Below are 20,607 nucleotides of genomic sequence, written 5' to 3'. Positions count from 1 at the left end.
TTGAGCCCCGGGAGGTGGGAGGAGGCGGCGTTTCCGGCCGCGGTCGCTGTCCAGGGAGGCTGAGGCAAGAGGGAGCTGTCCGGGTGGGGAGCCAGCACTTCCTTCTTTCTCTTTCTCCTCCTCTGCGTGAGGGGGGGGGAGAAGGTTTGGGGCCCCCGAGCCCATGGACCGGGAGGAGGCGGAGGCCGCCGACAGCCGGCACCCCTCTGTGTGGCCCTGAGCCCCGGTAGGTGGCCGGGGCGGCTGGCTGCCAGGCCGAGGACCATGAGCTCGGGAGGGGCAGAGGCGGGACGGGCGATGCCTAGGGGTACCCTGGCCCGGTGTTGGGACCCGGAGGTGGCGCTCCTGGCCCGGCCAGGGCAAGTCAGCTGCTTCTGGCCTTGCAGGTACCAGAGTCCCCAAGCTGAACACCCGCTTTGGGGCTCAGGCCTGGTCAGGCAGCTCCCTCCATTCCCTGACAGAGTGGCGGACCAGGCTCCCGGCGCTGCGGTCCCGACACCCTCGACCTCTGCAGCCTCGCCCCCGTTGCAGTCTCTGATGTGTGATTGCCTCCCCATCGAGATTAAAAGAAAAAAAAAAAAAGTTGATACAGAATAAAGGGGGCGGGGTTGGGCACGTTGGCGAAACCTGCCTCCTTGAGAATTTTGACAGTGATGCCCCTTAGAGGGTCCGGCAGTGGCTGCAGGGAGCACAATGCGAAGTGAAGGAAATCAAAATAGGAAATCTCAGACGGGGTTCCAGGAAGGCTTTGCCTGCTCTCACCTCATGGTGGTTGTGCCCAACCGACAATGGATGCTGTTGAGGCACATTGGCCGACACGCCTTGTGCTTTCTTGTGATTAACAGACTGGAAACTAGGAACAAATTGGAAAGACGACCTCCTGGAACAATCTGTTCATTTTTTCAGCTATTTGGAAAACAGTGTCTGCAAATATAAGCAAAGCTATTCATGGCAGTCTGTTCTGTAACTTTCTCAAATATGTAAGACTTTTTTTTACCCCCTTAAAGCTTTATGCTTGATTACTCACACCCGCTGAATAGACGTGCTCTGTCGTTATTCAAACATATCTTATCGCTGTGTACATAAATGGAGTTCCACGTATGTAGCTGACAGACTGAACTATGATACATTCCCCCATCAACCTGAAGTATTAAGTAAACATTACCCCCTGCTCTCTCAGAACAGCTGCTGCAGCAGAGTGCTTTTATTTCGGGTGTACTTGTAACGCCCTAAATGCCAGAACTGCTGGGAGCTTTTCTAGATTTTCATTTGTCAAGTGTTGTGGGGGTGTGTGTTCTCTCTCTGGGCTGTCACGCTTTGATTTGATAACAAACACTTTGGATCTTAGTGGTGTTTTGTTGTTCCTGACTCTGGTCAGCAAGCCTTTAACTGGACCCTAGCAGTGATTTGTGCCCATAGGCAATTGTAGGTTTCAGCTGAATAAATGGCTGGGAGTGCAAATGAAATTAGCTCTGCCTCTCTCCTGCACTTCTAATGAGTTTGCTAGTCCAATGGTGTTTAGTACTCCTGTTTTCAAAGCCTATTCATTTCTTTTTTGCTTTTCCCACCCACCTGCCGGGATATTGATGACAGGTGTTGAGTCACCTTTAGTTTCAAATCCTTTTGTGGTAGGCAGAAATGTGTTCGGTAAGAACCACATACTCACACACTCACACACATACTCCACACTCCATCCTGGGAGGCTGGAAAAGTTCCTGGGTGTACTTTCTTAGGCTACATTTCATAATCTTTTGAATGTGATTGTGGCCATATACCTCTGTTCTGCTCCTTGCTCCCTAATGTACAAGTACAGAAAAACTGGAAATAGGAATAGGTAGGAGAGAATGAGCCTATGGCTCAGTGAAAGACATTGTCTCAATTTGAAGTGGTATTTTTGTGTCTCTCCATTTCCTGACATTGGCATTGAAATCCATTCTAGGCAATTCTGGTCTTCCTGTATGCTGGCTGGAGGTGAGGGTTAGGGTTGTCAACTTGTGCCATTTGCCAGATGTGGATAACAGGTTCATATTTAGAAAGAATATTTTTATTTATTTTTTTATTTTCCGAGACAAGTGTGACCTTGGCTGTCCTGGAACTCGCTCTGTAAACCCGGCTGGCCTTTGAACTCACAAAGATCCACTTGCCTCCCAAGTGCTGAGATTATAGACACGCACCACTACTGCCAACACAGGATTTTTAATTTTTTTAGACAGTGTCTCATTATATTATCTAGGCTGGCCTTGAAGTCCTGGATTTAAGTAATTCTTCCTTAGGCTTCCAAGTAGCTAGGACTTCAGGTATAAGATACCATGATGATTAGCCAATAGATTTTTTAAATTGCTTTTCAAACCCTGTCAACTCCTATGTTGTCAAGATTTATACAAGAAGGAAGAAACTTCTGGAAAAATCAGCATCATTCTCCTCTCCCCCACCCCCTCCATCCTGCAGCCACTAGATTACAGAGTAGAAGGCAGAGTGCCAGAGTTAAATGAGGAGAGTGGACAAGAATTTAAGACAGGAATTGCAAATGATTTGGATCCGGCAGATAATGGAAGAGCGTAAGATAATGATGGTGGGGATAGTAGCAAACTGGACAGTAATTGCTGTGCCTGAAGTGAATCAACTAAAAAACCGTAGCAAGGCTGGACCGAATAATCATGATTAGTTAGAGGAAGTCCAACCTCTTCGTAGATAACAAGTACTTTGGTCAAAGTCACAGAGCAGTTAGTAGAAGTGGAAAATCAAAGCTGCTTTCTCAGGTTGGTGCTCCCTCCCGTGCTGTCACATAGAGTTGCTGTTAGACAATAATGGAATAGAAAATGTTTCACTTTAACAGCAGATTCATTTTATATCTCTTGTTCTGTTGTTACACTGATAATTATAGGCTATGCCAAAGCTCGGGCTGAAAATTTACTGGCAGGGATGAACATTGAAAGACACTTGAAATCTCTCTTTCTCCTGATCTGTCACATTTTCTAGCATTCCACATTTCCAGGAATCAATTATTAATTACTTGGCGTATAATTTCTTCTCTTTCTGTCTTTCTAGTGTACTGGTTCTGCCTCTCTGGAAGGCCATGGAGAAGAGGCTGGGAGTCAAGCCAAGTCCTGCTTCCTGGATTTTGCCAGGATATTGTTGGCAGACATCAGTGAAGCCGCTGAGAAGCTTGTACCTGTTTTACACTTTCTTCTGTCTCAGCGCTCTGTGGTTGTCAACAGGTATTACTTTTGAGAGTTAAGATTGAACCTCTTCTACCCTGCCCTCCTTGAAAACAGTCCTCATCCTTAGTTTCTGAGTTGGTTTTAAAGCCCTACCAGAAGGCAGACAAGCCACTGACTGACAGGGATGTCATAATTTTGGTGGGTGTTTGCTTGTTGGGTTTGTTTTGTGTTGTAATCAAGATATGAATTGAATTTTTTCTCATAAGGGAGAATTGGCATTCATTTTGTCATTTTATAAAGGTAGAATGGCCAAAACAAAACAAACAAAACCTTTCAGAGTTGGGTAGATTAGGGTCCTGGAGCTGGACATTGTCATGTAATGACTGAGGCCCCGGGCACATTACCTAATGGTTTCTTATTTTTTAAGTGGCTCTCACTATGTAGCCCAGGCTGGCTTTGACCCCATGATCCTCTTACCTCACTTGACTTACCTTGATGAAATATAAGATCTGCCTCATAGTTTGACTTGAGAGAGTATCTGGTAAAAGCGTGTAATGCTATGTGAACATACCTGCTTAAGAAATGATGCTTTCCTAAAGAAAGTGTGGAGGAATCCACACTTTGCTTTGTTTTTGTCTTTGAGACAAGGTGTCACTGTGTAGCCCTGGCTGGCCTGGAACTGGATATGTAGACCAGGCTGGCTACAAACTCACCAAGATCCACCTGCCTCTGTCTCCTGAGTATTAATATTAATGGTATGAGCCACCATGCCTGGTGGAATCTCATGTAACAAGTTGGTTTATTTATTTTTGTTTCGGAGGTGCTGTATGTACATGTCATGATGGTGTGTGTGGAGGTTCGAGGACAGCTTTATGGAGCCACTTCTCTGCTTCTGCCTCTGTGTGGATTCTGAGGATCAGACTCAGGTGGTCAGGCTTGCTAGGCTGAGCCATCTAGCAAGTTTTGTTGTTGTTTTTCATAGGAAGGAACCCTGTTGATAAGACTTCACAGAGTATACTTTCCTCCTCAAGACTACTTCATCTAAGAGCCTCTTGTCAGGAGTTAGTGCCAAGAAGGCTAAATGTCAAAAGACAAATTTCAAAATACTCTTTCTTGCCTGGCAGTGGTGGCGCATGCCTTTGATCCCAGCACTCAGGAGGCAGAGACAGTCAGATCTCTGTGAGTTTAAGGCCAGCCTGGGCTACAGAGGGAGTTCCAGGATAGCCAGGGCTACACAGAGAAACCCTGTCTCGAAAAACCAAACCAAACCAAACCACTTTCTGTCTTTACCCTTTGAGTTCTTTTGTTGACATGGTTCCTTTCAAGTATGGACTGTGAGAAAACAGCACTATGAGAAAGACTTTGAATATGCCCTTCCTCTGGGCAATGACCAGCCTTCTGCTGTGGAGACTGCTGTTTTGGCTAACTATTCAGCTTGTGTGCTGACGGCTATGAAGATTTCTGTCGTCATGATCTTGAGAATCAAGTAATTACTGTACTTAGCAATTTTAGTATCACTGACTGTGGGTTTTGTTGTCTTGCTGTGGTAGCTGATGATTTCATGATTATAGTGGTGGAGACTGAGTTGATAGAAAGCTGACCCAGATATTTTTTATGGAAGATGATAGCTTTGTTGACTAATTCTGGGCATCATTTTATGTAAGATAATTTGAATTAAGTAATTAATTTAGTACCATCACATTAGGAAAATCACTTCTTTGGAAGTATACCAACCCTCTACCAGGTTTCTAGACATATTACATACCTTCTCGTTTAATTTTTATGATAACCCTGGAACAGATAATTTATGCTCATTGTATTAATAAGGAAATCGAGACCCAGAGAGGCAAAATGGCTTACTAGAATCACATAGCAAGAAGTCACGTGGCGGAGCAAGACCCTAACCCAGCTTGTTTGTTGTTATTGGTTTCCTTTTTCTCTTCTGCCGATGCCGTCTGACCTTAGGTGGTTCTTGGAGGACCAAAGTTGTTGTTTTTCCCAGAACCGTGACAAGAAGCTGGTTATTTGAGAGATTCAGAGCACAAGGGGAGGGAAAAGTGATTCCGAGTCTCTGTGTTTTTCACTTATACTTGGTTAAGAGTAGAGTTGTGGGGGAATTTCAGATTTAGATAAGACATTGTTTTTAATCTAGCCTGATGAAGATAAAAGTGAAAATATCTAGGGGCTTTGGATCTGGGCTGGTGGTAGAACACTTGACTAGTATGTGAAAGGCACTGGGTTCAACTCCACACTGCAAAGCAAAGGAAAAAATAGTACAGCTAAGCCCCCAAATAGTGCTAGAAAATTTGAACAGAAAACATTTTGGCATAAATATCAGGAGTTCTAAAAAGTTCATAGCCCTTGACTTCTTACCCTTTCAAGAGTTTTGGGGTTGGAGAGATGGTTTGGTGGTTAAGAGCACTGGCTGCTCTTCCAAGGACCCAGGTTTGTTTGCTAGAATCCATATGGTGGCTCACAACCAACTGTAATTCCAGTTCCAGGGGATCTAATGCCCTCTTTTGACCTCTGTGGGTACCAGACATACAAGTGGTACACATATATACATGCAGACAAAACACTCAAACACATAAAATTAAAAAAAAAAAAAAGAGTTGTTTTTGGTAGGGGAATTAGGAGGAACTGGAGAGATGACTTAGTGGTTAAAGGTATTTGTTGTGCATTGGGCATGGTGGCGCATGCTTTTAACCCCAGCCAGTACTCGGGAGGCAGAGTCATGTGGATCTCTGTGAGTTTGAGGCCAGCCTGGTCTACAGAGTGAGTTCCAGGATAGCCATGGCTACACAAAGAAACTCCGTCTTGAAAACAACAACAAGAAGCATTTGTTGCTCTTCCAGAGGATCTGAGTTTGGATCCTAGCACCTATATCAGGTGGTCAATAACTTCTGGTCTCTGAGGGCACCTGTATGTATGTATGCATTTGGACACAAATCACACACACGTACATAAATAAAACTGAGTTTGTCAAAGCTACATAGTGAAACCTTTGCTTTAATGTGTGTGTGTGTATGTATGTATGTATGTATGTATGTATGTATATATTAAGAGCTAGGCATGGTGATCATGGTGATTCATGACTGTAGTGCAGTCCTTTTGTTTTTGTTTTCTGGGTTTTTTTGTTTGTTTGTTTGTTTGTTTTGGTGTGTGTGTGTGTGTGTGTGTGTGTGTGTGTGTGTGTGGTGTTGTTGTTGTTTTGAGACAGGGTCTCTCTATGTAGCCTTGGTTGTCCTGGACCTCACTCTGTAAACCAAGCTGGCCTTGAACTCACAGAGATCCGCTGGCTCTGCCTCCTGAGTGCTGGGATTAAAGGCATGCGCCACCACCGCCTGGCTCTTTAACGTAATCTTAATAGAAGAATCGCTGTGAGTTCCAGGCCAGACTGACCACAGACTGAAGCCTTGTCTCAGAAAAACAGATGACTGGGCTGGACAGACAGACACTTGCTACAAAGCCTGACAGCACTGAACCAGCATGGTAGGGGTAGAGAATGGACTTACAGTGTCCTTTGACCTTCGCACACACAGTGTGACCCATGTGCACCCACACATATGCACAAACAAAATAAATAAATGTAAAAATATATATATATAAAGTTTATCTTAAGTATATCTTTAGATAGTTGTTGTGAGTAAGTACATTCATCAATACTTGTTTATTCTGTACTGTGAAACATTGCTATAGCCTGCCCAATAACAGTAATGTTTTGCATAGTTATGTGATGGATATTGTATTAGTTACTTTCAGTGATCAGTTTGACACAAAACTAAGAATCACCTAGGAAGACGGACCCTCAACTAAAGAATTACCTTGGCCTGTGGCCAGTCAGTGAGGGATTTTTTTATAAATTGCTAATTGATGTAGGAGGGTCCTGCCCACTATGGGTGGTGCCATCCCTAGGGAGGTGGGCCTGGGTTGTATAAGAAAGGTAGCTGAGCAAGCTAGAGGAAGCAAGCAAGTAAGCAGCTCTCCTCCTTGGTTTCTGCTTTGGGCTGCCTAGGCTTCCCTCACTAATGGACTGTAACATGTAAGTTGAAATAAACCCTTTCCTCCCCAAGTTGCTTTTGGTCATGGTGTTTATCACAGCAGCAGCAGCAGCAGCAGCAGCAGCAGCAGAGTAGCTAGTATAGATACTATCCAGTGTTTCCTACTTTAGAAGAATGAGATGTGGGGAGACATCCTAAACTAAATGGTAAAAGCAAGATAAACAACTACACGTTTACTATAGCACCAATGGTATGAGATGGAGGGAAAAAATCACATAATAGAAATCTAAAATAAAATATATAACTGAATGTTTGTGTATTATGATCTCTTTTTATTCTTCTATATTTTCCAGTGCTTTTGGATAACAACTTCAACTTCTTCATCTTCTTTCTCCTCCTCCTTCTCTTTTTTGCTTCTTTTTAATAAAGATGGAAGTCTACCAGACAATGCAACAACAAAATGAAAACCCATTTGGGTAGCCTGAGTTGATAATTATCTAATTGTGCTTATTCAACTTCTACCTAAGCATTTAAGTTTTCTCCCTGATAAAAGATGTTTTGTTGTTGTTGTTGTTGTTTTCTGTTATCATTTAGCATGTGGATTATATGAATTCTTCCCGAAAAAAAAATAACCAAAAATAAGGGAACTCGGTAGTTTCCACCCACTCCTGGGTACCACTTAGGAGTAGACCCTCCTCTGGTAGAGCTCTAGGTGCCCATTGACTTCATTTAGTTGGCTCCTTCTGCTTCATTTCTGCATTGGGCTCAGTAGTGAAGTCCACTGCTAGACATGAGTGGTTATGATTTGTCTGATAAAAGATGCCCTGCTTTCCTTGTGGGCTATTGAGTTAGAGTTTTTCTGTATAATTTTGCTGCTATGTAGTTTGAGAATAGCATTTTGGACCTGGTGATTATCATTTGGAAACAAATGTGAGATGACCCTAAGAACTTGGAAATTCCTCAGTAGTTAGTCAATTTTTAAAAAATTTTGTTTTGTTTTTCAGACAGAATTTCTCTGTGTAGCTTTGGAGCCTGTCCTAGATCTCACTCTGTAGACCAGGCTGGCCTCGAACTCACAGAGATCCGCCTGCCTCTGCCTCCCTAGTGCTGGGATTAAAGGCGTGCGCCACCGGGCTAGTCATTTTCTTAAGAGCAGGAATATGGCCTCTTTGCTTATGTGAGATATTCCAAGCAAGTATAAAATTTGGCATATAAACGTAGTATCAATTTATTTGTTGACTGAATAACACATTAACAATAAGGGGATTGCTTTGAGAATTAAACTAAAACCAACAAAAAGTAGAGAGGTCTACAAAGACAACTTAAGGAGACATAATGAGTGCCCTTGAAACGAAGAGATGGGATTGAAATCTGAGCTGTATTAACCTATCCGAACAGGACTTGGTAGATCTGAAGAGTTATGTGTACATGGGGCACAGACCTAATTGGCCTTGGAATTCTAAAACAAGGAGTCCAATATAAGCCTAAAGGTAGCAGTCGACTCTGGAAACTCCCTGATCTTCTGCCTCGGAGAAGGAGCTTGCATACCTGGTTAATTATTAGAGAATTTAGTAGGACTCTGGCCCTAGATGAGGCAGGAGGATAACAAGGAGTGCAGCACAGCCCTTGCCCTGGAACAGTGTCCAGTTTGATGAGAAAATCAAACAAACATATTTTTGTGCTAAGGAAAAGGATGGAGGGTTTCATGCACCATGCTGCCGGAACCAGAGAAGAAGCATTTTACTTAGAGGCTGTCTTAGTTAGGGATTCTATTGCTGTGAAGAGACACCGTGTCCAGAGCAACTCTATAAAGAAAACATTTCATTGAGGTGGCTTGCTTACGGTTTCAGAGGTTCAGTCCATTATCATCATGATAGGGCGGCATGCAGGCAGATGTGGTGCTGGAGCTGAGTGCTACATCTTGCAGGCAACAGGAAGTCAATTGACTCACACTGAGGGAAGCTTGAGCAAAAGAAACCTCAAAGCCCACCCTCACAGTGACACACTTTCTTCAACAAGGTCACACCTCCTAATAGTGCCATTCCCTTTGAGGACCCTTTTCTTTCAAACTACCACAGAGGTGAAGGGAAGAGCTAAGGAGTCCTTTCCAACAAGCTGACACCTCAGCAGTTTTGAAAGTTGAACTTGAGTGGCTCAGAAGGTATTCCCAGGCAATGGGCACTGGAGAGCAAAGGTGGAGAGGATGTGGATGAACCACGCCCTGCTACTGGAAGGGCAGTTCCTGAAGGGGCGGGAGTGGCCAGGTGACAAGGACTCTTGCTTGCCATGCCAAGAAGCCTCACTTCTAATCTTTTTCAGAGAGGCTGTCCACAGATATCTCCTCTGTAGCCCAGGCAGTCCTTGAACTTCTGATCCTTTGACTCAGTGGCAGCTTCAGTACCCCAGGACTACAGGCCTGTGTCACGAGGCCTGGCTCCAGCTCTCTCTTCCCATCTCTCCCTTCCCCATTCTTTCTGCAGTGCTTGTGTGTGTTAGGTGAGTGCTCTGCTAATGAGCCATGTACCCGGTTCTGCTGTGGGGCTTCTTTGAAACAAGGTCTAGCTTTTGTAGCCCAGGCTAGCCTGGAACTGACTGAATAATCCAGAAGCACTTGATGTCCCAGCCTCCAAGCACTGGGATTATAATCATGAGCCACCACACTTGGCTTAAATTTCCTTTTTTTAAAAAAATAATTTATTTATTTTTATTTTATTGCATTGGTGTTTTGCCTGCATGTATGTCTGTGTGAAGGTATCAGATCTTGGAGTTAGAGACAGTTGTGAGCTGCCATGTGGGTGCTGGAATTGAACCCGGCTCTCCTGGAGGAGCAATCAGTGCTCTTAATCACTGAGCCATTTCTCCAGCCTTGGTTTAAATTTTCTTGATTATGTTCTATAATCTAGAAAAAAGTTGAAGTTGTGCCCAATATGTACTTATATATATACATTATATCAACTAATATTATGTGAATGTCTATGTATGCATAAGAGAAGCCCCAAACAAAATTTTGAAAGGATCAGTAAAAAGTAAATATGAAGTAATATTTAAAAATCACTTTTAGTGTGTGTTTATGATATGTACATATGGACACATGCATACCATGTCATACATGTGGAGGTCAGAGGACAACTCTGTGGAGCTGGTTCTCTGATAACCTCCTTTCCATGGCTTCTGGGGATCAAAGTCAGGTTGTCAGGCTTGCATGGCAAGTACTTTACCCTACCAAGCCATCTCACCAGTTCAGAGTTTTAACTTTTTATTAAATAGTTTAGTGTACAGATTAATGAGTTGTTTTTTTTGTTTGTTTGTTTTTTGTTTTTTCCCCAAGACAGGGTTTCTCTGTGTAGCTTTGCACCTTTCCTGGATCTTGCTCTGTAGACCAGGCTGGCCTCAAACTCACAAAGATCTGCCTGTCTCTGCCTCCCAAGTGCTGGGATTAAAGGCGTGCGCCACCACCACCTGGCAGAATAATGAGTTTTAACACCCTTTTTGTATACATATATTATTATATCTTGTTTATATTCACTCCCTACTACTTCTCCCATCTCTCCTTCCCCCAGGTGATTCCCCTTACACGCACATGCACACACACACACACACACACACGAAATAAAAATATATATCTTACATATATATGTCATATATATAGTATATATAATACATATAGCATATATAAAACCTAGATTCTGCATAAGAAAACAGGTGATATTTGCTGAATCTGGTGACATGATGCTCTCCAGTTCCATCCACTTTCCTGGAAATAATGTCATTTCATTCCTTATGGCTGAACAAAGCTGTATTGTGTATATGTGCCTCATTATCCTTGTCCATTTGTCTCTTGATAGGCATCTGGCTGGTTCTCTGTGTTCTGCCTTGATCTTTATTATTTACTTCTATCTATTACTTTTGGATTTAGATTGTTCTTGTTTTTCTAAGAACTTAAATAATTTATTTGAGATGTCTCTGCTTTTTCACATAAGCACTCAAAGCTATAAACTTTCCTTTTAGAACTGCTTTGCTGTATCCCAAAAGTTCTGTAAGTTGTGCTTTCATTTCATTTGGTTCCAGAAACTTCTACATTTCCTCTCTCACTTCTGTAGTTATCCACTGGTCATCCAAGAGTCTGTAGTTCAGTCTTTAAATGTTTATACACTACCTGTGGTTTTCTTGGTAATTATTTGAAGTTTTATTCCACTGTGTTACAATAGAAGAAGTTATTTCATAAGATTTGCTTTATGGCCTGTTCTCGAGACAGTTCTCGTGGTTAGCTGAGAAGAATTTTTTCTTTGCTCTTGGATGGAACATTCTGTAAATGTCTCTTAGGTCCACTTGATCTATTGTGCAAATTAACTCAGAAGTTTCTTTTGTTTTGTTTCATATTTTACATTGAACTGTTTATAAAAAAAAGTACTTGAACTCATATTTATTTTTTAAGGGGAAGTCACAAATAGATTTTGAATAAGAAAAATGACAATTTGTTTTGTTGACAGGTTATCATGTATCCCAGACTGGTGCCTAACTCACTATGTAGCTGAGGATGACCTTGAACTTCAGATCCTCTTGCCCCCATCTCCTGAGTGCTGGGATTGCAAAAGTGTGTCACCATGCCTGGTTTATGCACTGCTGGGGGTCCAGCCAGGGTCTTGTGTCAAGCAAGCACTCTACCCACTATGATGTAACTCAGGCCTTGAAGTTTATATTTTATTTTATTTATTTATTCTATTTTAAGACAGGGTTTCTCTGTGTAACCCTGGCTGTCCTGGAACTCACCCTGTAGACCAGGCTGGCCTCAAACTCACAGAGATCCGCCTGCCTCTGCCTCCAAGTGCTAGGATTAAAGGTGTGCGCCACCACTGCTAACTTCTTAAAGTTTCTTTACTGATTTTTTTAGTCTGTATGATCTATTTTTGTTTGCTTGTTAGATGTATTTATTTTTTTTTTGTTTTTTTTTTTTTGGTTTTTCGAGACAGGGTTTCTCTGTGTAGCTTTGCGCCTTTCCTGGATCTCGCTCTGTAGACCAGGCTGGCCTCGAACTCACAGAGATCCGCCTGCCTCTGCCTCCCGAGTGCTGGGATTAAAGGCGTGCGCCACCACCGCCCGGCTAGATGTATTTATTTATTTGTGTGTATGTTTGTGTGTGCACATGGACACCAGTGTTTATGTAGAAGTTAGAGGGCTTCCTTTACCACATGGGTCCCAGAAATCAAACTGAGGTTGACAGACTTGGTGGCAAGCTCTTTTATCCATTGAGCCTTCTTGCTGGCCCTTGATGTCCTATTTTTTTTATGAGAGTGAGGTATTGAAACCACCTGCTATTACTGTGTCAAGATCTATCCTTTCTTGGCCATTAGTGTTTTGTGTTTAAACTGGGAGCCCCAACATTTGCTATATGTATATTTATAATTTTTATGTCTTCTTAAAATTTTTTTCTTTATTAATGTGTAGTGGCATTTTAAAAATCTTTTCTAGTTGGGCATGGTGGTGCACGCCTTTAATCCTAGTACTCAGCAGAAGCAGGTGGATCTTCATGAGTTTGAGGCCAGGGCCACATAGTGAGACCCCATCTCAGAAAACAAAAACAGGCAAAATCTTTTCTAGTTTTGGTTTAGAGTCTGTTTTACCAGGTATAAAACAACCATGCCGGCTTGCTTGGTAAATTGACTTCCACCCTTTCACACTTAGTCGGTAGATACCTTTGCTAGGGAGATGTGTTTCTTAGAGACTCTGGTGGTTGGATCTTGTTTTTTAATCCAGTAGGATAGTGTGCCTCTCTTAATTGGAAGGTTAAGAGTGTGTACATTTAGGTTACCATTGGAGACGTCTGCCACTCGCTGAGGATTTGTCAGCTGTTCCCTTGGCTACACAGATGTATCAGTTACTTTTCTTGTTTCTATGACCAAACACTTGACAAGAAGCACTCTGAAGAAGGAGGGTTCATTTTGGCCTACAGTGTAAGGACACATGATCCATCATGGTGTCTGAGAAGGAACCTGGACAGAGGGTGTAGGCAGCCAGGAATTGGAGAGTAATGGTGCTCATTCAATCTGGGATCACATGGGTGGTACTGCCCACCTCAGTTAAACCTCATCTGGATCATTTCTCGCCGGTGTGCCCAGAGGCTTGTCTCCCGGGTGGTTCTGGGTCCTGTCCAGTTAATGTTGTATGAACAATCACAATAGGTTGTTGTTCTCCCTCGTTTGTATTGGTGCTTGCTAGTTTACCGTATTGAACATGATGGATTGATTCCTAGTTCTCCTTTGTTCTGCTTCTCTTGTGAATTTTTTTAAAAAGATTTTCATGTGTGCAGCTTTGGCATCTGTGTCTATTTTCTTGAGACCCTGTCTTCGCTTGCCTTCAAGTACACCGTCTTCTTGGTTCCCCTAGTTGGTATTCAGCACTTTCAACTACTTTCCTTCTCATTCCCTCCTCAGCTTGTCTCTTCAACTTTTTGCTCTGCAGGGTTTTGTTTCAAACTCCCCCCACTCTGTCACACACTTCGGCAGTCTCTCTCACTCCCTCAGTTGATAATTCTGTGATTACCACTCCCAGATCTGTCACTGCTGCTGAGCACCAAACTGCCTAGCCACCTGGATGTCACACATCTCCAACTAGATGTCTCATAACTACCGTTAGCTTAATATGTCAAAACGGAAGCCAGGTCTTTTCTTCTTTCTTCTCTTTTATTCCCTATAAACATAAAAAGAGCATCTCCACCCAGATTCTGAGGTAGAAATCTCTGAGTCACTCTCTGTTTCTTCCTCCTCCATATCAGAAGATCATCATTCATCTCATGCTTTTATGCTCCATTCTGCTGCGTGTGTCATTATCATTCCGCCTCATGTTTCCTGAATCACATAAACAAGCTTCTTTGAAACTCCCTGAGACTTCTGGTCTGCACTCCTTGGTGAAGTTCTCGTGATGGCCATGTAGCTCTCTGTGTACCCTGCATTGTATGCTGTAGTGCTAGGCTTTGTGAAGAGAACTGCAGCATAGGTCTTACCCATAAAAGCAAGTCTTTTTTTTTTTTTTTTTGTCTCTACTAGCAGATGATGCTAATATAAATGTTTAACACTAGCAGGGCTGAGTTCCAGCATGCTCCTGCCTCCTATCCGAAGCACTGCTTGACCCCTAATGATTCTCTTTGCTTCTCAATCCTGTATCATTCTTCATCTAAAAAACACCTGGTGGGGTTGGGGATTTTAGCTCAGTGGTAGTAGCACTTGCTTAGCAAGCGCAAGACCCTGGGTTGGTCCTCAGCTCTGGAAAAAAAAAAAAAAACACCACCTGGTGATCTTACTTTATATGTTGTTTATAGTCCAGTCCTTAGCCACAGACTGGTTCTCACTGGATTGCTGCACCCACCCCATCTTTTTACGACAACTTCCTCAAATTTTAGCCAAATGCCAATCTCTGCTTTCCAACATCAGGGAGATTACCCTGTCCTGCTTAGGTTCCAGCTTTCTGTGCTACAGTGGGGAAACCACCCTTTAACAGAGAACTGGGCATTTGTGGTGGTCATTTCAAGCATTCCTTCTCTTAGGGATGCAGCTTTATGATTGATTGTTGCAAATATTCTGTATGGTAGATGGCAGTTATGGTATACTCTGTATAGTAGATCGCAGGTATGGTGTATTCTGTATGGTAGATATCAGTTGTGGTGTATACTGTATAGTAGATGGCAGTTATTGGTGTATTTGGGATGGTAGATAGTAGTTATGATGGGGTGTTGAGTTCTCCATCTCGATTAGGAATAGGAGTCTACTATGATGATTTAACTGTGTATCTGCTCCATGAAACTGTCTTACTTAGAGTTACCTCTCCAGCATGCAGCATAGAGTAGGCAACAAGCTCTGATGTTAAAGTAACCATGTTAAAGTAACCTTTGAGCATTTGGGTTGTGTTGTCTTTTCTGCTCTATTTTTTCAAACAGGCTATTATGTGGGCTCTTCGTGTCCAAGGAGGAAAATGTACCTCCTTTTTCTCTATCTGATTCACTTCACAAATGGCAAGGATTTTTCTTTCTGGTGCATGAAGTTAGAAATGATCCTATTGTGTGGAGTGGCCAGTCTTGAGGACTTCTTGCCCCACCATGCTAAGCTGGTCTACTTCTCCCAGGACATCCTGCATTTGCACAGTTGAGTACATTTAATTTCATATGGAAAATAGAAGAGGTTGTGGCTTCACATCCCCACTGTGCTCTCCAGCCACTGTTATCACTTGTACTGTAAAGGTGAAATTTTGATCTCTGTGTCCCCTAACTGTGGTGTCTTGTATTCTAATCAGTTCAAGATTCTGCATGGAGAGATTAATAACCTCAGAACCCACAGAGACGGCAGATGGGACACAAAGATGGCTCCAGGCTCAGCAAGAGGTCTCTTCCTTTCTAGTTGCCATTCTGTTCTTTTGTGCTTGTGTTCCTGAGTCCAGATAAGTGTCCGTAATGTCAGGAGTGTCCCGGCACCTGACATGAGAGCCAAGGCAGCTGTTGGTCTTGACCACACTGTCTTCCTTATCCCTTTGGTTATGCTTTGTGACCTGTAGCCCTCTTATGCAGTAAGAGCAAATCATCTTTTTCTCTTTTAAAGAGTGTGATATATTTTGAACATGCATTGGTCTTATTTTCAGGGAAAAGCATTTTCGGGAGCCCTTTTAGGTACTTTATTTTCTATGTGCTGGGCACCCGATTTAAGGTGGATGACTAATGGAATGAATATCTCTTCCAGCAATGAGCCTTCAGCAGGAACTTTCTCCTGCCAAACTGTCCTATATTCTTAACTATATTGCAGTACAGGAAGGTAATGAATTATTAATTCTCAATCTGTCTCCTTAGATTGTAGGATAATGACTTGAGTTCATGGCGGCCGGGGGAAAGGAGAGTTTTCTGGCTGTTGACACAAACCATGAAGCCTTTTGATTCTAGAGTTCAGCTAACTGGCATGAGTAAGTCTAAGGGATCTTGTTATATCACACTTACTGATGCAAGTTTGTAAGATTGGTCAGAGTTCCCACAGTTAGCCTATCTCCTGATGACATGAAATTGTCATCTATGGCTTAACCATTCGGAAGTGACAGATAATCATCTTCCATCTTGGAAAACAGTTTTTGGTGGGTTTTCTTTGCCCTTTAGAAACTATGCAAACATAACAAACTTAATAACTTGTGCAAGGAAGTGAAGAGAGGTGAGGAAATGGAGTGATTGGCAGTAACCTGGCATGATTTAAAAGCAATTTTAAATTGATTCTTCTTGGGGACATTTTAGGGGAAGAAATAATAAGGCAGCAGTGGGGTTTAAAAAAATCAAAATGAAAGCCTGGCGGTGGTGGCCATGCCTTTAATCCCAGCACTCAGGATGCAGAGCCAGGCAGATCTCTCTGAGTTCAAGGCCAGCCTGGGCTACAGAGTGAGTTCTTGGAAAGACTCCAAAGCTACAAAGAGAAACCCTGTCTCAAAATAAAACAAAAAAAAAAACCACAAAAATTAAAACAATTGCAGGTCAAAGCACAGCCTTTGGCTTGTTTTGTAGATTTTATAAAAAATCTCAGTATTTGGATTAACTGCTAGTTTAAAGCATTGTGTCAGAAACTGCCAGGAATGTGCTCAGTGCATGTGACCAGTGCCCAGACACCTGTCTCCAGCCAAGTAGTGCCAAGAAGTTTGAGTTAAAATTAATGGCTCTTGATTTATTTTTGTTTTTTTTAGTGTGTGTGTGTGTGTGTGTGTGTGTGTGTGTGTGTGTGTGTGTGTGTGTGTTGGGCCCAGGGTCATACTTATGATAAGCATAGTTCTACTACTCTTCCACTGAGCTACAGCCCCCAGGCCCTAGGATTTGCTTGTTTTGTGTACATGGTGTGTGTGTGTGTGTGTGTGTGTGTGTGTGTGTGTGTGTGTGTGTGTGAGAGAGAGAGAGAGAGAGAGAGAGAGAGAGAGAGAGAGAGAGAGAGAGAGAGAGAGAGCGCTCTGGCAGGCCTTGAACTTGAGTATTGGGATTATAGGTATGCGCCACTACACCCATGCGTCTCCTTTTTAAGCTGTCTTTCTGATCCTCCACCCAGAGGGTTCCATAATAAGAGTCAGCCCATGTGGCTAAGCTCCCAGAGCTACTGTTGACTGCAGACAGTACTGGATATGTTTCAGAGAGGAGCTATAACAATTAGTCTTGCTGGGCATGGTGGCACGCACTTTTAGTCAACACTTGGAAAGCAGAGGCAGGTGGAACTTTGTAATCTCAAGGTCAGGCTGGTCTACATAGCAAGTTCCAAGCTGGCCATGGCTACATAGTGAGACCCTGTCTGAACAAAAAAATTGGTCTTGACTACCTGCCTGTTCATAAGGTAGCAAGAGGTAGATCTCAGCCGAGAGCATGGGCTCAAGAGTCAGTCAAGCCTGACTATGTCCTGGGCTAACTCCATCAGGTTCTTCATCTATAAAGTGGGGATGAACCTCTTGTAGGGTTGTTGTAGGGATTACATGAAATACTCATGCAAAGGGCTCACCCTACTTTTAGATTCAGTCAATAAATGTTAGCAGTATTTATTTTCATGTGGAATTCAATTTGGTGAAAGTCTTGTTTAATTTCAGAGTGACCCAGCAGCAAGTTTGAGTTCTGTGCTGGCTTAAGTCTCTGTCTGGTGGGATCTCAGCCTCCATTTCTAAGTATAATGTAGGCAGTGGCCTCTCTGCATTGTCAGAAAGTAGGCTCCCATTCATTTCTGTACCACCTTAGCATGGGTTCAAGTCTGTGAGTGAATGAACTCTATTAGGTACTCTCCATGGTTGTGGTATGTTTCTGAGGAGCAGCACAGGTCACCTGTTGATTCTCCCTCCTCCTCTATTGGAGGACTATGTTCTGCTGCCACACCACCACTGTGGCCTCCACCCTGATTCACTTCCCTCAGCGTGATGATGTGTTCATGCTTGGCAAAGTCTCATGCCAGACCATGCTGGCTCTGTCTTCTGGTCAGGATAATAGTTCTTAGTTTTTGAGACAGAGTGTTGCTATGCTACTCACACTGGCCTCAAACTTGCCACCATCTTGCCTCTACCTACCTCAGCACTGGGATTACAGATGTATGCCACCACACCTGGCTCAGCATAGTCTTTTGTCTGGAGTTCATTCTGTATTAGTTTGGGATTTTGTGTTGGAAGTAGATAGCAGAGTTAGTCCCTTCCTCTGTTCAAAGGGTAGTTTTTGTGTGCTAGCTATTATAAGCCTTAGAAATATAGTAGTGAATTAGATTGGTTTCTGCCCTCATTGACCTTCTTTCTATTGATATCTTTCACATTCCTGGGGAATGGAAATTCTCTTTCAAAGGAATACTTGGAGTTTGGGTTTGGAGAGATGGCTCATCAATCAAGAGCAGTGGCTGCATTTCCAGAGGATCTGGGTTTGATTCCCAGCAACCTACATAGTGGCTTTGTAACTGCAGGGGATCTAACACCTTCCTCTGGCTTCCTGGGATACTGCATGCCTATGGTGCCTAGGCATACATGCAGGCAAAATACCCATACACACTAAAAAATGGCAGTTTGAAGTCTCCTTATGGTCTCGAGGTAATATAATGACAATGACAACACCATATACTTTGTAGAATTCTAGGAATGTAGGGAACTAGGCTGTTGCTATTATTATTCTTATTCTTCTTCTTGTTATTATTGGATCTTACTTGTAGCCCTGGTTGGAACTTGACATATAGCCCAGGCTGGCCTCTAACTCCCAGAGATGCACCTGCCTCTGCATTCCCAGTGCTAGATCAAAGATGTGTACTGTCATGCCTGGCCTGAGACTGAGCAATTTGATGTCTCAAGTTAGTTTTAGTAGAGTAATACTCTGCTAAGAATTATGTGGATAGAGGCTTGACATGGTAACATTTGCATGTAATTCCCTCAGAAGGCTGAGGGGGTAATGGAAATTGGGGTTGGTGGGGAGTTCTAGGCCATCCTGAACCATGTGGTGCATCAAAAAAGCAAACAGGTTGGAGATACATCTCAGTGGTGGAGCACTTGCCTAGCATGCAGGAGGCCCTGGGTTCAACCAATTTGTTTGTACCACAAGTCAGAATTATGCAGGCATATGTCTCCAATTCTCTTTCAACCCACATCCCTTAATCAGCAGTGAGAATACTTATCTGGAGATAGGACAGATACTATACTATAGGTATAGTCTTTGCTCCACATTTAGATGTAGCCATTTATGGGCACTGGATAGACCTAGCCAGTCAATACCGGAAGATCTTACCTGCATCAGGATGTTCTTGTCTTTTTGGTTTCAAGTTTGTTACTTAGCATCCTGAATTCCCCTGTCAGTCACAAAGGGAAGTTAGACAATACTGTAAGATGAGAAGAAATCACCCTGAGAATGGGGAGTTAAGTATCACTGATGTTGTCTAAGGAGTAAAAAGCAGAGGAACCCTGGCCAAGGCCTGTTTGAAGCGCTGGAGACTCTGTCCCTAAAGATGGTGCCCAGAGTATCTTGCCCCAGTTCTCCTTTGAAAATTCACTCAGCAGATGGGTTTTTAGGAATGATCTTCCAAATGGCTTGTCATTATGCTTTGATTCTAATCCAGCAACACATTTGAGTTTGAGATAAATGCATGCTCCTGAATTCTCTCACTTGTAAGTAATAAAGGGAATGACTGGACTGTTCACAGACTTGGTGAAGAGGAGTGGTGTTTACATTGATTTGGTTTTACTTTTGTAGTCTTCATTGCTGATTCAGGTTTTACAATTTTAAGAGAACTGCCATCTACTTGTTAAAAATGTGTCCATCCCGTCCCCCCACCCCCAACGCAAAAAAACTTCAGTGTTTATTGACCGAAAGCAACCTGAGTCAGCTGGAGGCTATGGAAATGGGCCTGCCAGTGTGGATGAGTCTTAATCAGAATAAATGAAGCTGCCTTGTAGATAGGCACTCAAGAGCCATATTCCATTTCAGAAAATCGAGTAACCTGTACCCTGCAGGGCCAGTCTGCACAGCAGCATCAAGCTCCCCTCTCCCTGTGTGCTCCCTCTACCAGCTTCTGCTGCTTGGCTTTCAGAGTTGCCCTCCACTGTGCTCCCCAGGGTGTGCTCAGAAGCTGACATTTCTCACAAGGTACTTTCCAAATAACAAGGTGGATTTTAATGTTGTTCCTTCCGTGGTTAAAGGTTAAAGGGTGGGAAGCTTGGCCTTTCAGCACAGTAAAGCTGACCTGGAATGGGGTTATTTACCCAGGATGGCCAAGGCAGAAGCAAAAGTTTTCTTCTCTCTCTCTGGAGTCTTCCCTGACAAGGGTGCTCTCCTTTCCTTTCCCAAGATGCTTTGGTTGAGCTGTTTCTCGTCCCCCCTTTGGTACTTATTTGGAAAGTACTTGGCAGCGTGGCGGCCTCCATCAGTGGGGAAGAAATGGTGGGGAGGGAAGGCCCAGGTACCACAGACTTCCAGAGCTTTCCATGTGTCTCTGTGGGGT

General features: G+C 43.1%; 1 protein-coding gene across 3 annotated transcripts in view; it reads left to right on the top strand.

Moving 5' to 3' along the window:
• Positions 1-12: 12 nt before the first annotated feature.
• Kiaa0319l (KIAA0319 like) overlaps positions 13-20,607 on the top strand; it is a 106,658-nt gene continuing 86,063 nt past the window's right edge. Inside the window, exons 1-2 of one of the 3 annotated variants that reach the window (XM_052715880.1) lie at positions 13-83; positions 3,049-3,218. In XM_052715880.1, coding sequence (XP_052571840.1) covers positions 3,077-3,218 — 142 coding nt within the window. In that variant the 5' untranslated portion in view covers positions 13-83; positions 3,049-3,076. Of the gene's footprint in view, positions 84-116; positions 227-3,048; positions 3,219-20,607 lie in introns of those variants that run through there. The other 2 variants (XM_052715882.1, XM_052715881.1) reach the window with 2 other exon arrangements.

The sequence above is a fragment of the Peromyscus californicus genome, unplaced genomic scaffold, assembly GCF_007827085.1.
Source record: "Peromyscus californicus insignis strain IS unplaced genomic scaffold, ASM782708v3 Scaffold_5__1_contigs__length_169319896, whole genome shotgun sequence".
In the NCBI taxonomy this organism is placed as follows: domain Eukaryota; kingdom Metazoa; phylum Chordata; class Mammalia; order Rodentia; family Cricetidae; genus Peromyscus; species Peromyscus californicus.
This window is presented reverse-complemented; position numbering and strand designations above follow the sequence as displayed.